The sequence below is a fragment of the Spinacia oleracea genome, chromosome 4, assembly GCF_020520425.1.
Source record: "Spinacia oleracea cultivar Varoflay chromosome 4, BTI_SOV_V1, whole genome shotgun sequence".
In the NCBI taxonomy this organism is placed as follows: Eukaryota; Viridiplantae; Streptophyta; class Magnoliopsida; order Caryophyllales; family Amaranthaceae; genus Spinacia; species Spinacia oleracea.
This window is the reverse complement of record NC_079490.1, coordinates 161,972,867-161,993,652: the sequence shown is the minus strand read 5'-3', so window position 1 is coordinate 161,993,652 and position 20,786 is coordinate 161,972,867. Positions and strand designations below refer to the sequence as shown.

Sequence of the window (20,786 nt, the reverse complement as noted above, 5' to 3'; positions counted from 1 at the left end):
TTAAAAATCCCCTAATTGAATTGTCCTGCATTTAGGTGTTTTTAAAATGTATTTAGTACTTGCGATTCTTATTTTCAAATGGTATAAATACTCTGTATTGTATATCGAAGTAAAAGTGTACTCAAAATGCGTAAAAGTTAACTTTATATATGTAAAAGTTATCTATTTTTAGTGATGATTTTTTTCATTTTAATAAACAAAAATTCTTCAAAATCACTAATAGTATATAAATTTAATTATTTAACCCTTTAAAATATTTATCTATCAACTTTTTTTTTATATAATATAAAAATTATAAGTTAAAGTGACAAAAAATTGCATAAAAGTTATCTTGGTGTACAATAAATTTATTGTACACCTTATGCGCGCAAGACCTTTTGGAACTTATATCATCCGAACTTACAATCTGTTTTATTTACCTGGTTTTCACTCATTTTTTTGAAACTTATTATAGCTGAACTTATTAGAACTTATCAAAACTTATTTTAGTTATAAATTCTACCCGACAACCCTTATTTTTTCCGAATTTATCTTATATGATTTTATTTTTCCTGAAATAAGTGAAAGTAAGATGAGCAGAACAAGGCTTTAACTGAACTCATCTTAACTTATATAAATATTAAATATATTGTACTCCCTCCGTCCCTTAATACTCGCACCGCTTTCCTTTTCGGGTCGTCCCTTAATAATTGCACTGCTTCTATAAATGGAAAATTTTACCAATATTATATTATTTCTCACATTTACCTACTACCCCACCTACACCCCTACTCTCTACAAAAAATCATTTAAAAATTCACACCCCCCACTCACTACTCCCTACCCCTTACACATTTCCCACTAACTATATTAAAAAAATACTCCACTATCAACTAACACCCATTAAATTAATAAGTCAATTCAAATGTCTTAAACTCCGCACCGGTCAAACCGGTGCGAGTATTAAGGGACGGAGGGAGTACATTGCAATTTTTAGATTGTATATTTTTTCATTATAATTACGAGAATGCCACTTGATATGCAAATCAAGGGGATTGTTTTGAAATTTCTCATGTAGCGTAGTATACGTAATATTCGACCGAATATTCCCTCTCTCTCTAAAATTAAAACATCGATCTCCCTTCTCTCTAAAAGTCCAACCTAAAACCCTAACCCTTCATCGCCATCTCGAGACGGCTCGCTGGTGGCCGGAGCATCACATGCTTGCCTAAGGTCGCCGACGAGCCGTGTTTGGTGTAAAGTTTTTTTTTCCGCCGTCGAAGTAGATCGACGGTTTTTGTTACGTTTCCCAGCGAAGGTGAAGGGGACAGGGGAATAGCTTTTCCAATAAGCTTCAAACTCCGCGTGTTAGCATCCATTTTCGTTGGTTCGTTCGTACTGTTAGTTAGTGGATCAACCTTCAATTGCACGGTTTTCGAGCCGGAGGTAGACGGATCTGGTTTTCTTCAACCTTGGGCTTCCTATAAATTTTTAGCTCCTTCCATGGTACGGGCTTATGAATTTTAAGTTCCTTCCACAGTACAAGCTTAAATTGCATAAGTCAATACCATGGTCGAAGCTAAAAACTCATAAGTCTGCACCATGGGTACAAGCTTAAAATTCATAAGCCTATACCATGGTACAAGTTTAAAATTCATAAGCATATACCATGGTACAAGCTAAAAATGCATAAGTTTCTAAAAGAAATTTCGGACCAAAAAAAAAGAACTCTTGTGAAGACTCGGTCATTTTATCGCCAACGATGTGATGGTGGTGGCCGGAGATAGTGGTCGGAGTTGGTGGCCGGTGGTGGTGGGAGAGAATTGGAAAGTAATATTAAGTAAGGGTACTAATGGAAAATAAAGAAAAATAGAGGGGTGGATTTGAGTAATATGGGGCGGCTTTTAGCGCTCCACTTATATTAATTGCTATGGTAATATTATTAAGGGTACAATTAACTTCCAATCACCTCCAACAAAAATAGAGTAGGTAAAATGCCTAGTGAATGTTTAACAAAAGGGAAAAAACAAAATGTTTTCAACTATCACCGAACTCGCGACCTGCTGCTTTGAATAGGGCTTAAAATAAGTAGTTAAACCATTGCTCCAACCAACATTATTGTTACACAACACCACGTGTTTTGTTTATAAACTCTAGTCTTTTGGGCTTTATTAAGCAAGGTAATTAATTCTAGTATGAACACGTCACACCGTCAACTTGATGATGTGACTTGCCACATATGAATTTTTGTGAGTTGCTTTATGATATAATTGGTTAAAAGTAATTTTTATTTTTATTTTTAAGTGGTAAAATATATTTTTGACCTTTTTTAGGTAGCAACAAATAATTTGTCCAATTTTTTTTTGCCAAAGTCAATTTACCCTAGAAATTAACCATAAAATTTACTTCCATCAGCCATGTATACCCCAGAAATTGAAAGATCAAAGCTTTGCTGCCCAGTCCCCCACCCTCTCTTTGCCGTCGCCCTACCACCGCCGCTCCCATCCTGTCCACCGCGTTTCCGTAGCCAACCCACCTCTCTATCGGAGGAGCATCGTCAAAGTTCGTTACCCAGTAGACGCTGAGCCCCAATTTCCAAGTTGTCTGGATTTTTCCCTTGAAAAAGGTAATCTTACCCTTTTGTTCTAATAATGAGTTTGAATTGAAATCAAATATACTGGGACCATTGATTCGAATTTTGAGCTGTTTTTAAAGCTTTGATTTGAAAAAACCCCTCGTTGAATTTGTCTGTGCATCAGGAAATCTGTTCATGGCATTGTTTAGGCATAGGAATTGGTGTAAAATTCTGGTAGATAATATAGAGATTAATGAAATTGGGAGAAGATGGTATGCTACAAATACGAAGGTGGACTGGGATAAGCTAAGGCCAATGATAAAAAAGAGGATAGAGAATAGGGCTAGAGGATATCCAATCAAATCAATGATTCCAGTTGCGGAACAAGTCCTTCAAGCTCGATCTGACCTCATCCGTGGTGTTTCTGCACTCCTCAAGGTGTTGCCAGTTGTATCCTGCAAGTAGGTTTGAATTTCTGTTTTGATGATTATTGATTGGTTCTTTTGCTTGTGTTTGTGTTTCAATTTAACCCTTGATTGCTATCTAAATTGAGGAAATTGAATGTCGAAAAGCCAATGTATGGAATTAACTATGATTGAAACTCGAGGAATGAAGATAAATTGTTTTAGATTCAAGTTTCAATTGAACAGACAGATTTGCCAATTATGCTAAGTAAGCAAGTAAGAATTTCTTATTTCTCCAAGGAAAGGTACAAACTGTCGGACTGTGTTCGTGACCTGGTACATGACAATGGGGTCACTGGAAAATCGAGTGTCATGATCCGATATTCCTCCTATTCATCTTCCTCATGTTTTAACTGCTGAGATTTTGAAGAGAAAGTCCCACCATTGTAGTCCACCTGGGATTGATACCGAAATAACTCGTTTAAAGGCCTGAATAATAGTAAGACCAGCTTCATTTTGTCATTAACACTTTGTTTGCATAACAGGAAATGGAGAGAAATAGAGGGAAGAGAAAGTGAGGGATACAAGCTCCCTTGTTTGGATAGAAGGTCGGGGAGGATCCATTTTCGCTCCCTATTTAATCAACATCATCCCTCTAAAATTGGAGAGATTCGGAAGGAGCATGAAGCTTACCTACCTTCCCCCTCCCTCCCTCTCTTTCCCCTTCCCTTCCTCCTTTTCCCCTCCCCTCCCCTCCCTTTCCCTTCTATCTTCCTATCCAAAGACACCGTAAAGTATTCTTCGGTGCCGGTACCCTCTCTGAAGTTAGAATCAAAGTGCAACCTATGCTTCAGCTATCCCTCCTCTTCCTCTAGAAATCTGTTGACCGTTCCAGTCAGGCCCTGGGCGATTACTCCCAAAACTTCGCCTCTACTTGTAGTGCACATGAGTATGAGAAAGGTACTTGAGGTACTTTTCCTTCTTCTGTACATTTGCTCCAAGAGTTTGATGTTCTTGTTTGTTTTAGACTCTCAGTTTCTGAGCCGGTATCTTTCCTCTTGCTATATGTCTGCACACAGTCATGTGGTCGTATAAAGGAGACCTAGAAGGGCTAGAAGCCTAGAACACACCCTATGTATTCTCATAATAGCATTATAACCTATCCCGTCAGAAGAACACCTACCAGTTCACAATGCAAAAAACATTGGGCCCGGATTCTGCACCCGGATTCAGCACCAGCAATACAGGGGAACCTACACTTGGAGTCTTGGAGAATGACACTTATTGAGTCTCTGTTTCTGCACTATTCGAGTGTGTTAAGCTTGTATAAGAATGCAGTGTACAAAAACGCTTTAATCTTCATAAGAACCTTAGGGCTTGTTCAACATCTTTTTTAGTTTCTAGTTTTCAGTTTAGAAAAAACCTAAAACTGATTTACGTTTTTGTTTTTTGTTCTTTTCCAAACTGATAAAATATAGTAACAAAACTAGGAAGTAGCACGCAGTAATCTGAAACTATGGGAGTACACAGCAATGAATCTCAAAACATAGAAAAGCTACTCCATCATGGTGACATGATAACAGTGACATCTATGAAAGATAATCACTACAAATTTACACAATTAAAACCAATTGTTCTGAATTTCGAGCTTTATTAGTACTGCTTATCTCAATTATTGTCAATAGTAGTTTTATAAAAGGAACTGCATAATCATGCATCTTGTTTGGAACCATGTCACACCGATTGATCTGATCAAATAGGGCAGTTGAGACGGTGTTTTGTGAAATAAGTAGATTCTGTTAAAACTGTTGTGTGTGTTGACTTATACGAAGTAATAATTTTACTAAGATGTATGCCCTGCATGCATGCTTTCTTTTGTGTCTTTCGGCTCTCTCCTTGGCTTTAGGGACCTGTGTTCCTTGCCTCCTCGGAACGGCTCATGCCTCTCAAAACTATAGGTCCTTGGAAGCTTTTCACCTTGTGCTTTTAGAAACTATGAAATATTGAAATTGCTTCCATCCATCAAATTTATGGCACTGAGTCAAAGATGTAATGGAGATGAGAACATAATTCATCTAGCATAGGTAGAAAAACTGAATCAGAAGGTTTTCTTATTTGTTTGTTGTGTATTTGTAAATTCTTGAAGCTTTATATATTTGATGGTATTCCCTTTTTAACAAATTAGAAGACTCGAGTCTAACATACTTCCTCCAAAATAAATATTTAAGAACATAAATATATGGCTGTATAACTAATGATGCCAATATTTCGTCAAGCCTTGCCAGAGTGATTTACAAGATTTTCTCCTTTTATTTGTGGAGTGATCGTAAATTTCTTGAAGCTTATTATTGGTATTCTCCTTTTGACAAGTTACAAGACTCAAGTCAAATATTCTTTCTGAAACTCAAATTCTTTTCCAGTACATATCTGCTTTATTTTTTGCAGTTGCCTCGTCTATTCCACTTTTGATTGCTGCAACTTCTTTCAGGTACTGTCCGGAAGTACATGTTGGTGAGTCAGGTCATCTAATTCGTACGTGTTGTGGTCACAGACGGTTGAACAAGAATCAGGATCATCAATGGATCAGGGCAAGTTTAAATGATATACTTGTCCCGGTGGAAACATTCCATCTTGATAACATGGTTCAAGATGTGATCAGACACGAGCAAAGATTTGATTTTGAGCGTGTTCCCGCTATTGTTGAACTGTGCTATCAGGCAGGAGTTATTCCACATGATTTGGGTCTTCAATCTTTGGACTATTTGTCGAACTCTACAGTAGATTTTGCTTTGACCGGACCTGATTCCTTGTCTGCAAGTGACTTAAGAACCATAGGAAACAGAACATTAAGGGCATGGGAAACACTTAGACATGGTGTGCAGAAGCTCTTGTTAGTCTATTCAGCAAAGGTCTGCAAATACTGTTCAGAAGTTCATGTGGGACCATCAGGCCATAAGGCCCGACTCTGTGGAGTATTCAAGTATCAGAATTTTCGAGGGAATCATTTCTGGGAGAAGGCAGGCGTAGATGATTTGGTGCCACCTAAGATAGTGTGGTGTCGTCGACCTCAAGACCCTCCAGTACTTTTGCATGAGGACCGCAATTACTATGGACACGCACCTGCTGTAGTGGATCTCTGCATGAAGGCTGGTACTGTGCCGCCCGTGAAGTATCTGTGTATGATGAAAGCTCAGGGTTTAAGAGGGCCTTCTCCAGATAAGGTTTTAGGCTAAATGTACATCTTTGACTGCTCTTAGCTTTGCATTCATTTGCCACCGTCTATGCCCTATGGTTTTTGATCTCAAGTAGATTCTGCTATAACATGATCTTACATATTCAAAGAAGCTTTTCGGATGACAATCTGGTATGTTCTTGTTACCCAATTCATTGTAAATATCAGTTTGTTTAAGATGCTTAGATTTAGTTCATTTTTACATTCATACTCGTGTTGCCGAGATAAGCAAACTGGTAAAGCCTATGTTACTCCGACTCTTCATTTTACCTCAAGTACCCGTGTCGGACCCTCGACCCTCCGACATGGATACGGACACTCCGACACTTCATTTTCGACTTAATTCCTGAATATTTTTCATAATTTAGCCGAGTCGGATACTTGGACACGTACCCGAGTCCAAGTAACATAGGGTAAAGCCCACAAAGGCTTGGATCAGTAGTGGGTGGATGTGTGTTTATCTAGATATAGCCAATTAGAGGTTTTAGAGTTGATCAGTTATGGCCCAGTCTGATACAGTCCAGGTTTGGGCAAAAAATTTCGACCCTGAAATGTGGCGCCAACTTATGTTTGTTCATGTCTATCCCAGCTTGGCCTATTCCAGTCTGAAAATGTGGACCCTTCTGATGTTCCAGGTTGAAATTGGTCAGGTTTTGTTTATGCTGCCCATTTGGCTATCTGACTGATGAAATACGATGAGAAAGCCAAATCAAACAATTTATCGCCCCTTGGTTTGTGAAGAGAAGGTTTTATCTTTCGTGTTCCTTCAGCTTTCTTGACACTTAATTTTTGATACGAGGGGAAATAAATATGAAGTGAAAAATTATGTGAAGTATGCAGAAGCTCCACCTAGGATTTCGGTGACTTTTTTTGAAGCTTACGATCTTACATCAGTCTTTTATTAAGATAATGCTAGGTATCTAGAAAGGGTTGTACTCTATCACGCAAAAATTGTCTTTGTTCACTGTTCCACAAGTATGGAGGGTATCAATGAGAGAGATTTCACCAATATTGTGCTAGTATGAATTGTGGAAATAAGGAAAAAAAACTAGGCATTTACGACTTGTGATTTCTGCACTCCGGAGTTGATTTCCACACTTAATTGCCACATCTCTCTTTAAAGATCAACACATAAATAAATTTGAGGTGTGTGGAAATCTTATTGAGGAAATGGCTCGTTTCATAGAGATTGTAAGTGAAGTGTATTTGGCTCTTTTGCAAGACTGTGAGCGACCGACCATATTAACCTCCCTTGGTATGAAAAGGTCCGAAAATATCAAGTATCACTGTCATATGACCTTCCACAGGGGAACAATATTACCAAAAGGACTTAGCAGTCCTGGAGCTGCAATCTTAGTATTGTGCGGTTTTCTTACTGGTTGCTTGTATCTTTTATTGTCAACTGTTAGTTTTGGTGTAAGAAGATGCCAAACTGTTGTTTTTCATTCCCTAAATTCTGGTTGTTAATTCCTTGTCAAATTTCTGATAAGGATTTAACACCAGTGATTGTAGTTGATATTTGGTTCTATTAATATAAGCAGATTCCTTTCTCTCTGAGAGTATTTGGTTATTTTACTGATGATAATCCATCAAAGCATGTCTACGATTAATTTGACTACTGATGTAACTACAGAAAACAAACGCTTAATGAAATATTTTGTTATACTCGTTTGCTTTTATAGTTTCGGTTGTAAACTTGTAGCTACAGAAGATATTGGAATTTCCTGTAAATCACCTCTGCATAACTATTTGTTCAGATATTCCTGCTTTTTTGCATGTTGTCAATAATGATTTTGGTAGTTCTGCCCCTAACATTGCATCTATCATTATTTGATGATCAGTTTCAGGTGGTGACAAGTGTAGATCACTCCTCAAGTCCACAAAATTTCAATGGCAAGCTCGCGCAAGTCTCTGGAGATTATCAAGTAAAGAAATTACTTCATGAAAATTACTCACACACCCATATGGAACCCCTTACAGCTTAGCTTCCAGATGGAAGATGGTTGGAATTGTGTCATTTGTTACTTGTTAGTGTGGTTTTGTGTAATGTATTTAGTTAGAGGTGGTTATTTGCATCTCTAAGTATAAAGTCTTTACCCACATTGTAAGATCAAACATTGGATGCAAGTATTTGATAAAAGGGTTTGGTGTCATATGATGAAATTTGAAACTAACCATGCTTCGGTTGGCACCTAAATTTAATGTTGCAAGTATTGAGCTTGTTTGGTTATTGGCTTCTTGTTGGCTTTTTTAGCTTTTGGCTTTTTCATGTGGTCAAACAACCAATATAGATGTTTGGTAAGTTGGCCTTTTCCCTGGCCAAAAAGCTGCAAAATTCAAAAGCTAGTAAGAGTAGTTTTTTTACATTGGTTGTTGACTTTTCATTTTACTAAGTACATTTTATGAAAAAGCTAGTAGTGAATAACCAACTTTACCAAACACGTTTTAGAAAATCTACAGTCAAACATCCAGCATATAAAGCCAACACAAATAGTAAGTCAAACAAGCCAAGTAAAACATCCAATTGCCAGCCATTATCTTGTCCTTCAACATTTGGAAACTTATACATCAAACACAAAGGCAAAGGAACATAGGTGGAGCTTTTTGTAGAGATCACTATGCATTTATGTGCTCCCATTCATGTCTACATTATGCGATTTCACCTTTAAAAACAGTTTTAGGGTTAATAAGTTTAGATATGTCTAGATTTAGGTGAAGATATGCACCCTCAATTTATCCTATTAACAAAGATAAACTTAAGCTTTTTTTTATTTTTCTTTTGAGGAGAAAGCCGAGCTAATGCATTAAATGGACAAATATCCAAGAGTACATAGGATGAAATCTCTGTAAAACCGTAATTTTCCCCATACATGTTCTACACCAAAATGTACTACCTTGACAAGGTGATGTACAATAAAATTCATTAAACTCAACGGTAAAGCCAATAATAATGGTTGGTCTCTTTGAAGCAAAACAAATTGACAAGGCAGGAAGGGGCGTTGTATCTGTATTTGAACTACCAATAAAATCGACACTCTCCCTCAAAATAAAAAACAAAAAAAAACCGACACTCAGCTGCGCGGTCTTCATTTCTGCGGACGAACTTCCGCATCGACTAGACTATTGCAGTAATCATACTCATGAATCGCAAAACCTAATTTTTTTTAATCAAATCCTTAATTCCTTTTCTTTGGTTAGCATTCACCTCAATTCGCCAAATTCCGTTCAAATTAAGATTTTCGAGTGATAATTCTGAGGTAATTTCACTAAAATCAAATATTTTCGCTCAAGTTACTTCCAGATTACAAGCAATTTCTCCATAGTTTTCGTACAATGGCGGTGGTATCCGAAGTTGAAGAGCAGAATCCTACGCTTCCGACGAATAAGAAAGAGCTTTCTGATGATGATAAAAGGTATTGTTTGTAAAATTCAACATTTAGTTGTTTAATTTGTGAAGATTTTCTCATAAAATTTGATCTTTCAATATATGGAATTATCAGAAAGAAAAAGAATCTAGTGCCTGGGGGATTGTTGAAAGCTGAGATGAGACCTGGTGGTGGAGATTCTAGACCTTCTGATGGTGATCAGGTTTTTTAATTGTTAATTTTTCATCATTATTATCATAATTTGATACTTCCATAGTTCAATGATTGTATTGCTTAATTATGATTTTAATAGATTATTAATTATTCGATGACATTTTTGTTAGGTAATCTACCATTGCACAGTGCGTACATTGGACGGAGTTGTTGTCCGATCCACCAGAAAGGAATTTGGAGGTCCGTTTGGCCTTTTTCTTTATTATTGAATATTAGTTTGGGTGTATAAGAAGCTAGAAAGGGAAATGAGGTAGACCGGATGCGGAGCTAGGTTTCGGGTTTTAACCTTAGACTTTAACCAACTAGGCTAGATGGCATACACGTCGTATTATTAAATTATTAAATGTGAATTACTGGCTTAATAAGTTTCTGAAATAGTTGTAGTAAGTTAGAAACCATTTATGATATTGTTTGTTTGATCAATTAGGAGATGGTTTTTGTTTACACCCATTTTCTGGATGCTCAATGAATTCTGCTCCTCCAACTATGACTATAACAATGATAACAGCTACTGCAGTTTTAAAATTTTAATTTGGGAGACGCGCACTGGGAGAAGGGGTTCGGAATCAGAATTTCTATTATGTCGTGTATATCTTCATTCCAGAGTATTGTCCTAGTTAATCTTTCATGCACATCAAAATGTGGAAAAGATTGTATAATAATAAGTTTTAGTCTAGTTTTGCATTTAGTGCATAGAGATGTATGATGAGCTCCATCAATTTGAAACATCCCAAAATGGAAGGAGGGTTTATTTAATAGTTCATTACTGCTTCCCACCATTCAAAATTTCAAATATACTTTTTCATGGTGCGTCGTTTCAGTCTTTCAGGTGTAGCATCCTTGTCAAGTTCAGGGGTAGATTTCCAGTTTTCTTTTTGTCCAGACCTCAGCTTGAGATATACATTTGGTGTTGGTATTGTTGTTGTTATCATTGGTGATTATGTTGTGTTCTAGGGTTTGACATTTACTTTCAATATGTTAGATGTACACAATCATTTCTAAGTGCTTTTTATAATGTAGATATGTGCCTGTGATAAAAATATGTCGATATGTGCATTTGTCAAATGTTCAATGCTATACACGGAGAGTCGGAGACTGGTGGATGGAAACTAGAGTAGTGCAAAGAAAAACAAGCAAACCAAGATGTAGCAGTTAAGAAACCAATTTATGGATTCTTTGTTAATGGCTACCATTTTTTCGCTGTTGGACAACTTCCTCTAAAATATTTTGTTGTCAGATAGCTCTTGTGATGTTCCCACTGTAAAGATATTGGTTCTTCAAAAAGGGAATATATGATACCAAGAGCTAAGACATTTTAATTTCTATTGGGGAGCAACCAAGCAGTTATCTTTGAGTTGATAGGCTGATATAGTGAGCTCATACTGAGAAATAATCCATGTAGTGGATATCTTTAAGTTGATAAGGTGATAGAGTGAGCACATAGCAGAGAGTGAAGGGTGAAGATATGTTCTGTTGTTTTAAATGTAGAATGATGCAGCCATGGGGAACCAGAAATGTTGATTCAGATTCTCTCTTTTTTATTGTCACTTTTTTTCGTTTTACTGTGATCTATTTTCTTTATTCTCCTCTTTGTCATCGTCTTATTCCTACATGTAGTTTGAGTCTCTATTCTCCAGTGATGCTTCCAAATGTTTGGCTCTTGATTTTTCTTATTCGTTGAACGGTTGGTTGTGATGATATAAATCTAGTCAACTCTTTACGATGGGATCCACACTCGGTGTTCTTAGTCATCCAATTGTTGACCGAGTTGCTTGTAGGCGCTGTAGCATTTTCTTACAGCTATCTTTTTCTGGGTTCATTTTGGTGATTTGGTATTTGAGGGCTAAAACGTTCTTTTTGAAGTTAAATTTACACCTCGAATTCTCGAAGCCACAAAAATATGTACAAGTAATTAATATTTCTGCTTTAGCAGGTACGGGAACTCCTGCAAGGCAAATTTTGGGTAAAAGCAAGTTGCTTCTGGGATTGCTTGAAGGAATACCTACAATGCAGAAGGGTGAAATTTCCATGGTATTTTTCTATTAGCTCGACTAAGTGCAACTGTAGTAAGCTGTTTATAAAATATCAACGTTATACCTATGATCTAGACAACCATGGTAAGTCATGCATGTGCTTGGTACCTAGATGATATGCCATACCAATCAATTAAAAGTTCTCTTCCAGGATGATCTACTCTTCTCTGGGGATGTGAGGGAACTGAAAACAGTAAAGCAAAGAAAGATATGGTTTCAGATTGAATGGACATAGAAGCCTGCTGCAAAGAGCTACACTAGATAAAGGTTGAGAAGCATGAGAGTTCAGAAATTTCTTCTTGCTAAAATTGTTACTACATGACTACACTTCATCTATTGTGTTACAACATTTTAATCCTGTGATGCTTTTGGTTGCGGGCCTTGTGGCATAGTGATATTGATGCAAATTTCCCGAGGACAACATCCGTCATTCGCATGGATGTGGTGGCAATTGGTGCTGGTTATTATGCAACCTTCTAAGATCTCGTGAAGTTTCCTTTGATAATTTATAGGCCCCTCATATTGACAGCAAGCAAATGTAGGAAGTTGTTATTTATGGTAACCATGCACGGCGATAGGTCCTTCTTGATGCACCATGGAAACTGGCAGTTAATTCTCACTTTAGCTGCTCTCTGTCTGCATTACAAAATTATTAAAAAAAACAGTACTCTCCAAGAGAGTTAATTGTCTGATGTTTTCTGATCTGTGTTGTGCATGTATTTAGGTGATTCTGAGCTTCTTACTTTCCTGCATTTGGTTTATGATTTTGTTATTGTCTTTTGTATCCAGTTCAAGATGAAATCTGGGATGCATTATGGTGAGCCTGATTGTCCAGTTCCAGTGTCAGACAACTTCCCAAAGGATGCCGATCTTCACTTTGAGATTGAGCTCATTGATTTTGGCAAAGCCAAGGCAAGATTTATTTTTCCTATAAAGATGATTTTGTTGTATTTTGATACGATAACCCGAAAGATCCCCACATCCCTTGATCATTAATTTTGTTTAATTTCAGGTTATTTCTGAAGATCTGGGAGTTGTGAAAAAGGTATGAACATGATAATCTTTTTTGGCATATAATATCCTATTTCCTTACCCTTTTTTCATACGTAAATTATTCATGCCGATGAGCACTGGGATAATTCTCATGTTGGGTTTTATTATCCACCTTCTTTTTAGTATCATTTTCATTTGCATGATATTCATTGCATCTGCTTTGTCCCTCTTTGGAACTAGCATTGCTTATGCGATCATGTTTATACAAGTATTCTTTTGGCATGTAATATAGTAAAAAAGCTATAAACTCAGATCATAAGAGAAATGATGAATATAATGTTTCTGTTTACCCCTGTTCCTAGAAAGATGGTGATAATTTGCATCAGAAATGTAGCATTATGTAATACATGGATGGTAATTCATCTTCTTTTCCCAGTGTATTTATACTTTCTTTTACATGTGTAGGTCATCAAAGATGGACAAGGGTGGGAGTCACCTAGGGCTCCTTATGAAGTAAAAGCTTGGTATATGATTCTTCCCTCACCATCTTCATTTTTCCTTTAGGCTTTTGGTTGGACTCGGCTTAATAAGATGGTTGTTCAAAGTTTAAAAATATCTTCTCTTACAACCTACTACGATGGGTCATTTGGTTTTATATCCATAACTAGGAAGAGAAAGGAAAGGAAAGGAAAAGAGAGAGGAAATACTAGGGCATGATTTCTGGCTAAGTCAGTTTCCTCCACAAGTTGCAGTGCTAGTTAATGTTTTCTGTCATTGCTTGATTGGTGACTTCCAGTAAGGTGTCTAGGCCCCCAAGATTCTGGCTACACTATGGCGGATGCGAGATTTGGCGATTAGGATGGTGTTTGAAGGAATAGGTTAAGGGATTCTATATTATTGGCTGAGGGGCATTGTACTTTACCTTCGAGGATAATACCCAAGTGGTGAAGCAACGGGGTTCTTCATGTTCCTTAATTTTATTTTATTTTGTCAAAAAAGACCACTGGACACGTGGAAATATAAGCTCTTGATTTTCATTATTTTAAAAGTGAACTTGGTTTATCAAAAAAGTTATGAATTCTTGTCATCAGAATTACTACATGCTTGTTGTGAACAGTGAACATTGGCCTTCGATTATCTCTTCAGGTATATCTATGCTTTGTTTCAGGATATCTGCTAAAACAACTGATGGTAGGTTGATTTGGAATCATACAGAGGGAGATCCGTTTTTCTTTACTTTTGGTAACTCAGAGGTTAGTATGTCTTGGGGTCAGCTTCTTATTGGAAAGTTTCAATCTGAGTATCACCTCTCTTCATGTTCTTCATGGAACAGATGCCTGATTTGTAACTGTGTGATGACAGTTGCCTAAAGGTCTTGAGATGGGAATAGGAACAATGACAAGGAGGGAGAAGGCCATGATCTATGTAAAAAATCAGTACTTGACTGAATGTCCAGTCCTTCCTGAAGCAATAGGTCTGGAAGAAGTTCACTTTGAAGTCGAACTTGTTCACTTTGTCCAGGTTTCTTTCATATTTATATAACAATTGTGCATACTTTATTTCATGTACTTCAACATTTTTTTTGTATTTTATTCACTGTTACCTGATTTGCTAGTATGAGACTGGGTACGGGTTCGCAATTCGCTATCTAATTTGCCAAATTAGATCAAAATTGTACCATTTTCATGTTGTAATTCGCCTTTTTTGGTTCTCAATTCGTGGGGGTGATTAGAGAATTGGGTAACACTGATTTTATTTGATAAAATGTATCGTTTTATGGAAAATTGCCTAACTGATTTCTTCAATTGATGACTTTCTCGGTCGCATGTTAAGCAAGTGCTTGGTTAGCAGTTAGCACTAGCATCTTCAGTAAGATGTAGAATGGTCTTTAAGTGTTAAGTTGTTTGTTTTCACCAAATTTCCCTAGTGAGCGATCATCTTTATGAGTTATGTCGCCACTTCAACTTTCTAATAGTGGATAGCATGGATTTTATACGGGGAGCTACTGATATGTTGGTCTTCAGTTTCATCTATTTTGACAGAATGATCACACTCCTCTGTTCTATCTCTGATTTGTTGTTCAGTTAGAGAGTGCTTCTTTTATATATTCTATTGTAGCTGTAAGCTATGTATGTTAGGCCCTGTTCTCTTCACCTTATTGTTGCTGAACTATAATTGATTTTACTGAGATTAAACTATTTCTACTCATTAAAACTGATTTTTACTGATTTCTTTGTTATTTGTTCTTTGAAGTTACTGATTTTTACTGATTAATACTAAATTTACTTATTATAACTTGCTTTTACCGATCAAAATTATTTTTGTTGAATTTATTTTTGTAAAGGTGAAGAGAACATGGCCTTACACAGACTCTTCATTTCACCTCAAGTATCTGCATTGGATCCTCGTCACTCTGACATGAGTATGAGCACGTAGGCTTTGTTCTACTCAACATATTTTGTCTGAATTTATATTATCTGAAATTATCTTATCTGGAAAAAACTTATTTTGTTTGGAAAAAAGTATTCTGTGAGATTGTTTAAGTTTTTTTATTGTCTAAGCTTCTTTTGCCTGAAATATCTTAACTTATTTTGTCTAAAATAAGTCAAACGGAATAGAGCCATAACCACTTGAAAACTCTCACACACATGAGAAGTTAGAACTTCTTTGTCATTTGAGTGATCTACTGCATGTTATATGATAAGATTAGGTCATAAAAAAAGGGTTTCTGCAATGTCAGGTCCGTGATGTGCTTGGCGATGGACGCCTCATCAAACGACGGATCCGTGATGGAGAAGGTTCATATCTTAATTAATTTTGTCTTAAATTTTTTGCCGCCGTGTTTTTTTTCCTGATAATATACCTTGATCAAATAATACCAAATGATTTCTTGAATCCTTGTGATGTCAATTGTTTGTTTTTCCATTAGTCCATCACATGTCCCACTGGTTTCTGGATGAGGATAGTGGAGGTGAAAAGATATTGCCACATTATCTGCATTGACTATTATATGTGCATGCATTCTAACAGACTATTGGAGCTTGCTGAATGTGCACTCTAGTCGCAGTCTATATACCTTGAAAGTTTTACTGGAATGTGCGGGTCCATCGACTTGTGCGTTCCTCGGATTAGATATTGTAGTATGCTGTGGCTCCAGTATTTACTTGTGGTGGCTTTGGATTCTCTGGATTCTAAAGCAAAATCACTTCTTGTTTCTATTTACTGTTTTTTTTGTGAGGTTCTAAATGGCTGTAGTTCGTTGCACTGTCTAATTTTTGTACTCCAGTAATTCCAATCTGTTGCGTTTTTCAAGATTATGTTTACTTTGCCTGCCCCTGAAGGCCCTGAGTGATGCTTACTTTTTACTATGGAAGTGAATAAGTAAAATTTGAGTGTATTATATTAAATTTTCCTCCAAAGATGATATCTGTTCTGAAGGGTATCTAAAATTTATTGTTCTGTGATAATTTGTTTAGATTCAATTTCTGATTAGTCCTCACAGTTTTATATCTTGTGTATGGTTAAGCTTTTCTAATCTTCCTTTTCTTACTCTTTCTTATTACTAGGGGAATTTCCCATGGACTGCCCACTTCAGGACAGTCAACTGTGTGTCCATTACAAGGGAATGATTTTGGATGACAAGAAGACAGTCTTCTGTGATACAAGAATTGATAACGATGGCCAGCCACTAGAATTCTGTTCCGGAGAAGGGCTTGTAAGTTGTTATCTTTATCACACACATTAGAAGATAGATGTAATTTCATTTTAAAATAAATATACGTAATTCAGAATCATTTATGTTATCATTTAAGCAATAGCTCCCCTGCCCGTGTTAGCACTATGAAACTGCCCAATTTTGAGTATGTTCACTATATTGTATAAATATGTGCCTTTTCGACACAAAGTAAGTGCTAAGCAATTCTAATTTGTCAATTTGACAATATTCCCTTTTTTTGCCAATGTTCAGTGTATTTATTTTATCCTGCCCGCAGCATTTATGTTTGAAAATTACTTTCTTTTTTCAAATACTATGTATTGATTTAATATGGGTACTCTAATCTCTATGTTTACCTCCTAATTTCTTTGAATAAATCTAAACATCATATCAGGGACGCAATATGTTGCTGCCTAGTGAACCTAGGATCTTTCAAGTAGTTCGGGAGTAGCCTTTACATGCATATGTATTGTCAATTAGTTAAACTCTTTAAAGTGATAATTATATTTGCTTTCATGTTCCTTCTGGCCTTTTTATCAAAATCAATATCGACTGCTTTTCCCTCCCTTTCTCCCCGACCTCATATGATGATAAGTTGATTGTTTAGGAAGTTTACTTATAGCTATAATATCTTGTGAAAAGTTTAGGAAAGGCTTTTTTCCCCCTCTCCACCTGGAGGGAGCTGAATACTTGCATACATACATTTATGTGAGTGGCTCATATTTCTTTGCCATTGTAGGTACCGGAGGGCTTTGAAATGTCTGTTCGATTAATGTTGCCCGGAGAGATAGCTCTTGTTACATGTCCACCTGATTATGCATATGACAAGTTTCCGAGGTTACTTTCCCATATTGTTTGAACTACCTTCCATGCCTTCATCCAATTAAATGAATGCTTGGCGGTGGAAGGAATTTTTTCGTTGTTATTGAATTTAATCGACCTTCTTTGGTGTTTCTTCTAATATATATATGCTGATTTCCATCTCTCGTGTTTCTTTTGGTTCCTAGGCCAGATAATGTTCCTGAAGGGACATATGTAGAGTGGGAAATTGAACTGCTTGGTTTTGAGATGCCGAAGGTACAAAAGTTTCAACTTTCTTGTTATTAATTTGAAAAACTCAACTGAGGGTAGATGTGCAAAATATAAGAATAACAAATGAATTATGAGCTGGGGTGCTTAACAAAAACCAGCAGGGAATTGGAACTCATACTGTTCATTATTCCAGCGTACGATTTCATAAGGAAAAGGATCGATTAAAATTTAGGGTAGGCTCGTAGGGAAGCTTGTATAGGATGTAGTATGTCACTCTTTCATGTTTTTATTGCATGTCATCTTGTTATTAAACCCTCATATCATCCTTGGAGTAAGAATAATTTCTTGGTTTTCATATTACAAGAAATCCTAGTAATAGGTTGTTAGAAAGTTATAGGTATCTTTGATACCTCGCTGACCCATGAAGCATTTTTTTTTATTTTGACAGCTACATGAAGCATTGATACTACTATTAAGGTTGTTTGTAATCTTCGTAATATGAAGGATTTTAGCAAAGCTTATTGTTAGTTCTACTTTGTGCATATACTGAAGGAATTTTTTGTTTTCTGTCTAACATGACACTGGTCTTTCTTGACAGGACTGGACTGGTTTAGATTTCAAAAGCATTATGGCCGAGGCAGAGAATATTAGATGCACGGTATTGCACTTGCATTGATATGTTACTTTTACAGGATCAGTGTTTCTTTGCCTAAGTTGCCCATCCGTTTTCTTGTTATGTGTCATTATGGGCCGTCTGTAGGGCTATTTGTTAATTAGAAATTTTGATTCTGTTACCTTACTTTTAATTGGCGTTATGAAATTAATGCTTTTAGTGTTAGTGGATTGAAAATTGTTTGCAGATGTAGTTTTTAGTCCATGCTTTCTGCTTCAAAGAAATATAAATTGAAACTTCTTTTTGTTGTTCGTTGTCAGGGTAACAGGCTTTTCAAGGAAGGGAAGTATGGATTGGCAAAAGCCAAGTATGAGAAGGCATGTGTTTCCTTTCTTTAATGCATAAACCTTTACTTGCATGGATTAAGCAGAAGAGTCAACTCTTCAATATGTGTATTGAATTTGATAACTCTTATAAATAGGCATTAAAAATAAAGCAGAGAGGTGGAACAAGAAAAACACATTGCTTTGTGTGAGAAGTTGGATTTTTCCAGTTCCCTTGCAGATTTTTCCAATTCATAGCTTATTGTGAAATGCCTAATTGGCTTTCATTTCATATTTTTGTTTCAACTAATACAATGTGATTCTTTCAATAAAAGGACTTTGGCTATTACGTACTTACACCATTTTTGTTTTAACTAATAGAGAAGATACAATTATCCTTACAGGTGCTTAGGGACTTCAATCATGTTAATCCCCAGGATGACGAAGAAGGGAAAGAGTTTCTGATTGCAAGAGTATGTCTCTTGAAACAAAGTAGATCATGTCCTAAAATTGGTGCATTACCTTTTGTTTTTTCTTCTTTTTCTTTTTTGTGACTGTACTGGAATGTTCACTTGGTATATTACTAATTATCTGATTTGATGTGCAGAATATGTTACATTTAAATGTTGCTGCCTGCTATCTGAAAATGGGGGAGTGCAGAAAGTCCATTGAAACATGTGACAAGGTACGCTACGTGGAAACTCTACTACCTGACCAGTCACAGATGAAATTGGGATATGTTTTAAATACTTATAGAAAGTTATTTAGAGAGTGACGGGTGATGCTCTGAAGTAATTAGGATGTTACAATATCGTTGTAGGTATTGGATGCCAACCCTGTCCATGTCAAAGCTATATATCGCCGTGGAATGGCCTATATGGAACTTGGAGAATTTGAGGAGGCAAAAAATAATTTTGAAAAGGTATATTTCCTCTTCCCTTTCTGTTAATGAGTTATAATGTCTATTTGATACGGGAAATAGAAATCAGTTATTTTTCTGGTTTATATAAGCATTATTGGTTTTAGCACCAAAACAGAAAATAACCGAAATTATGTTATAACTGTTCAGTAGAAGTTGTTAAGCTTCTTGGTTGTTTCCTTAGTAGTGATCTGCTAATTAACGAGCTATAAATAAGCTGTACAAACTCATTTGTAGATTTCATTCATTCATCTAATAAGAATCTCTCTCCTTTCTCTCTATGTTGTCTTCACTTCTCTCTCTTGTTTCTATCAGATTTTGTAGGATCTTTTGATCCTCAATTTTTAACTGTTTCTTTCCGATGATGGCAGATGATGAAGTTTGATAAATCATCTGAACCTGATGCTAAAGCAGCCTTACAAAAACTGAAGCAAAGAGAACAGGTATTTGTCACTCTAAATTCCATGTTTATGCATCTTGCTATACTCTGTCTCTAGTACTGTGAATACCAATCACTTACTGGTATTACTCACTTTTGAGCAGGAAGACGCAAGGAAAGCTAAGAAGCAATTTAAAGGCTTGTTTGACAAACGACCAGGTGAGATTGCAGATGTTAGCACAGAAAGGGCCGAGCAAATGGCAGACGGGAACACTTGTGAGAACAATGATGATGAAGATTCAATTAAAGAAAATGTAGAAGAAATAACAGTAGCACCACCTAAAAGGCGTCTTGGGTTAATTGTCGGGTTAATTTGTATTTTGATCTTTCTCGGTTTTTTCATAATGTTCCTCATTTACGGTGAAGAGCTGCTCGGAATATCTTCTCCACCGGATGTTATGCCGCTACTTGACATTGATGATGAACTGTAGACAATTTCTGGCAAAGGCTTGAAGATTCTGAGGTAGGATAGTTGTGCTCTAGTCTAAGTAGATTTATTCAAGTGAACTTATCATTGTCAATGTGAAAAAGACAGACATCAGAGATTGAAGAGGAAAATATACAAGGGTATTTTCACTAATTGTATGTTTTGTTGATCAATTGTTGGCCAATAAATGACATTTAAGGAGGATTTCGACAATAAAATCAATTGACCATAGTGGGAGTAATATTTCTAGCTTATAAATTGGTATTTTCTTTTCTGTTTCTCCAATGTGGGACAACTTACATGTGGATACAAGTAAATTTTAACGGTATATTTAGAATTCAAAGACAAATTTCTTTCTTATCTAACTCACATAGTTGTTTAACATCGTTCAGTGAAACTGATTGTTTTTCTTCACCAACGAGATCTTGAATTAGTCACTAAGATTGAGAGTTACGGAGTACAATAGGTCACGACTTTGTATCCCCTTTTCATATTTGCAATTT

At 36.3% G+C, this 20,786-nt stretch overlaps 2 protein-coding genes across 3 annotated transcripts; both read left to right on the top strand.

Annotated features, from left to right (window-relative positions):
* Nucleotides 1-2,380: 2,380 nt before the first annotated feature.
* Nucleotides 2,381-8,420, top strand: LOC110788709 (APO protein 4, mitochondrial). Its single transcript, XM_021993356.2, has 4 exons — nt 2,381-2,605; nt 2,739-3,015; nt 5,447-6,322; nt 8,032-8,420. Exons 2-3 carry the CDS (start codon nt 2,750-2,752, stop codon nt 6,189-6,191), a joined length of 1,011 nt encoding a protein of 336 aa, XP_021849048.1. The 5' UTR covers nt 2,381-2,605; nt 2,739-2,749; the 3' UTR covers nt 6,192-6,322; nt 8,032-8,420.
* An 818-nt stretch (nt 8,421-9,238) lies between these two features.
* Nucleotides 9,239-20,512, top strand: LOC110788707 (peptidyl-prolyl cis-trans isomerase PASTICCINO1). 2 transcript variants are annotated; one of them, XM_021993354.2, is made up of 20 exons: nt 9,239-9,603; nt 9,691-9,778; nt 9,900-9,969; nt 11,723-11,820; nt 12,612-12,734; nt 12,835-12,867; nt 13,281-13,339; nt 13,984-14,068; nt 14,178-14,336; nt 15,556-15,613; nt 16,382-16,530; nt 17,270-17,367; nt 17,538-17,607; nt 18,161-18,220; nt 18,496-18,552; nt 18,903-18,971; nt 19,106-19,183; nt 19,319-19,420; nt 19,789-19,860; nt 19,961-20,512. In XM_021993354.2, exons 1-20 carry the CDS (start codon nt 9,524-9,526, stop codon nt 20,285-20,287), a joined length of 1,935 nt encoding a protein of 644 aa, XP_021849046.1. In that variant the 5' UTR covers nt 9,239-9,523; the 3' UTR covers nt 20,288-20,512. The 2 variants fall into 2 exon arrangements, with proteins under 2 accessions (XP_021849046.1, XP_021849047.1); XM_021993355.2 differs by lacking the exons at nt 9,239-9,603; nt 9,691-9,778; nt 9,900-9,969; nt 11,723-11,820 and adding an exon at nt 11,994-12,089.
* The last annotated feature ends 274 nt before the right edge of the window (nt 20,513-20,786 follow it).

What these genes read in the sequence shown, in the direction of transcription:
- LOC110788709 (XM_021993356.2), top strand. Translation starts at nt 2,750, where the DNA reads ATGGCATTGTTTAGGCATAGGAATTGGTGTAAAATTCTGGTAGATAAT. An exon ending in TTGCCAGTTGTATCCTGCAA is followed by an intron (nt 3,016 to 5,446) that starts GTAGGTTTGAAT and finishes AACTTCTTTCAG; the next exon opens with GTACTGTCCGGAAGTACATG.
- LOC110788707 (XM_021993354.2), top strand. Translation starts at nt 9,524, where the DNA reads ATGGCGGTGGTATCCGAAGTTGAAGAGCAGAATCCTACGCTTCCGACG. An exon ending in TTGATTTTGGCAAAGCCAAG is followed by an intron (nt 12,735 to 12,834) that starts GCAAGATTTATT and finishes GTTTAATTTCAG; the next exon opens with GTTATTTCTGAAGATCTGGG. An exon ending in TTACTTTTGGTAACTCAGAG is followed by an intron (nt 14,069 to 14,177) that starts GTTAGTATGTCT and finishes GTGTGATGACAG; the next exon opens with TTGCCTAAAGGTCTTGAGAT.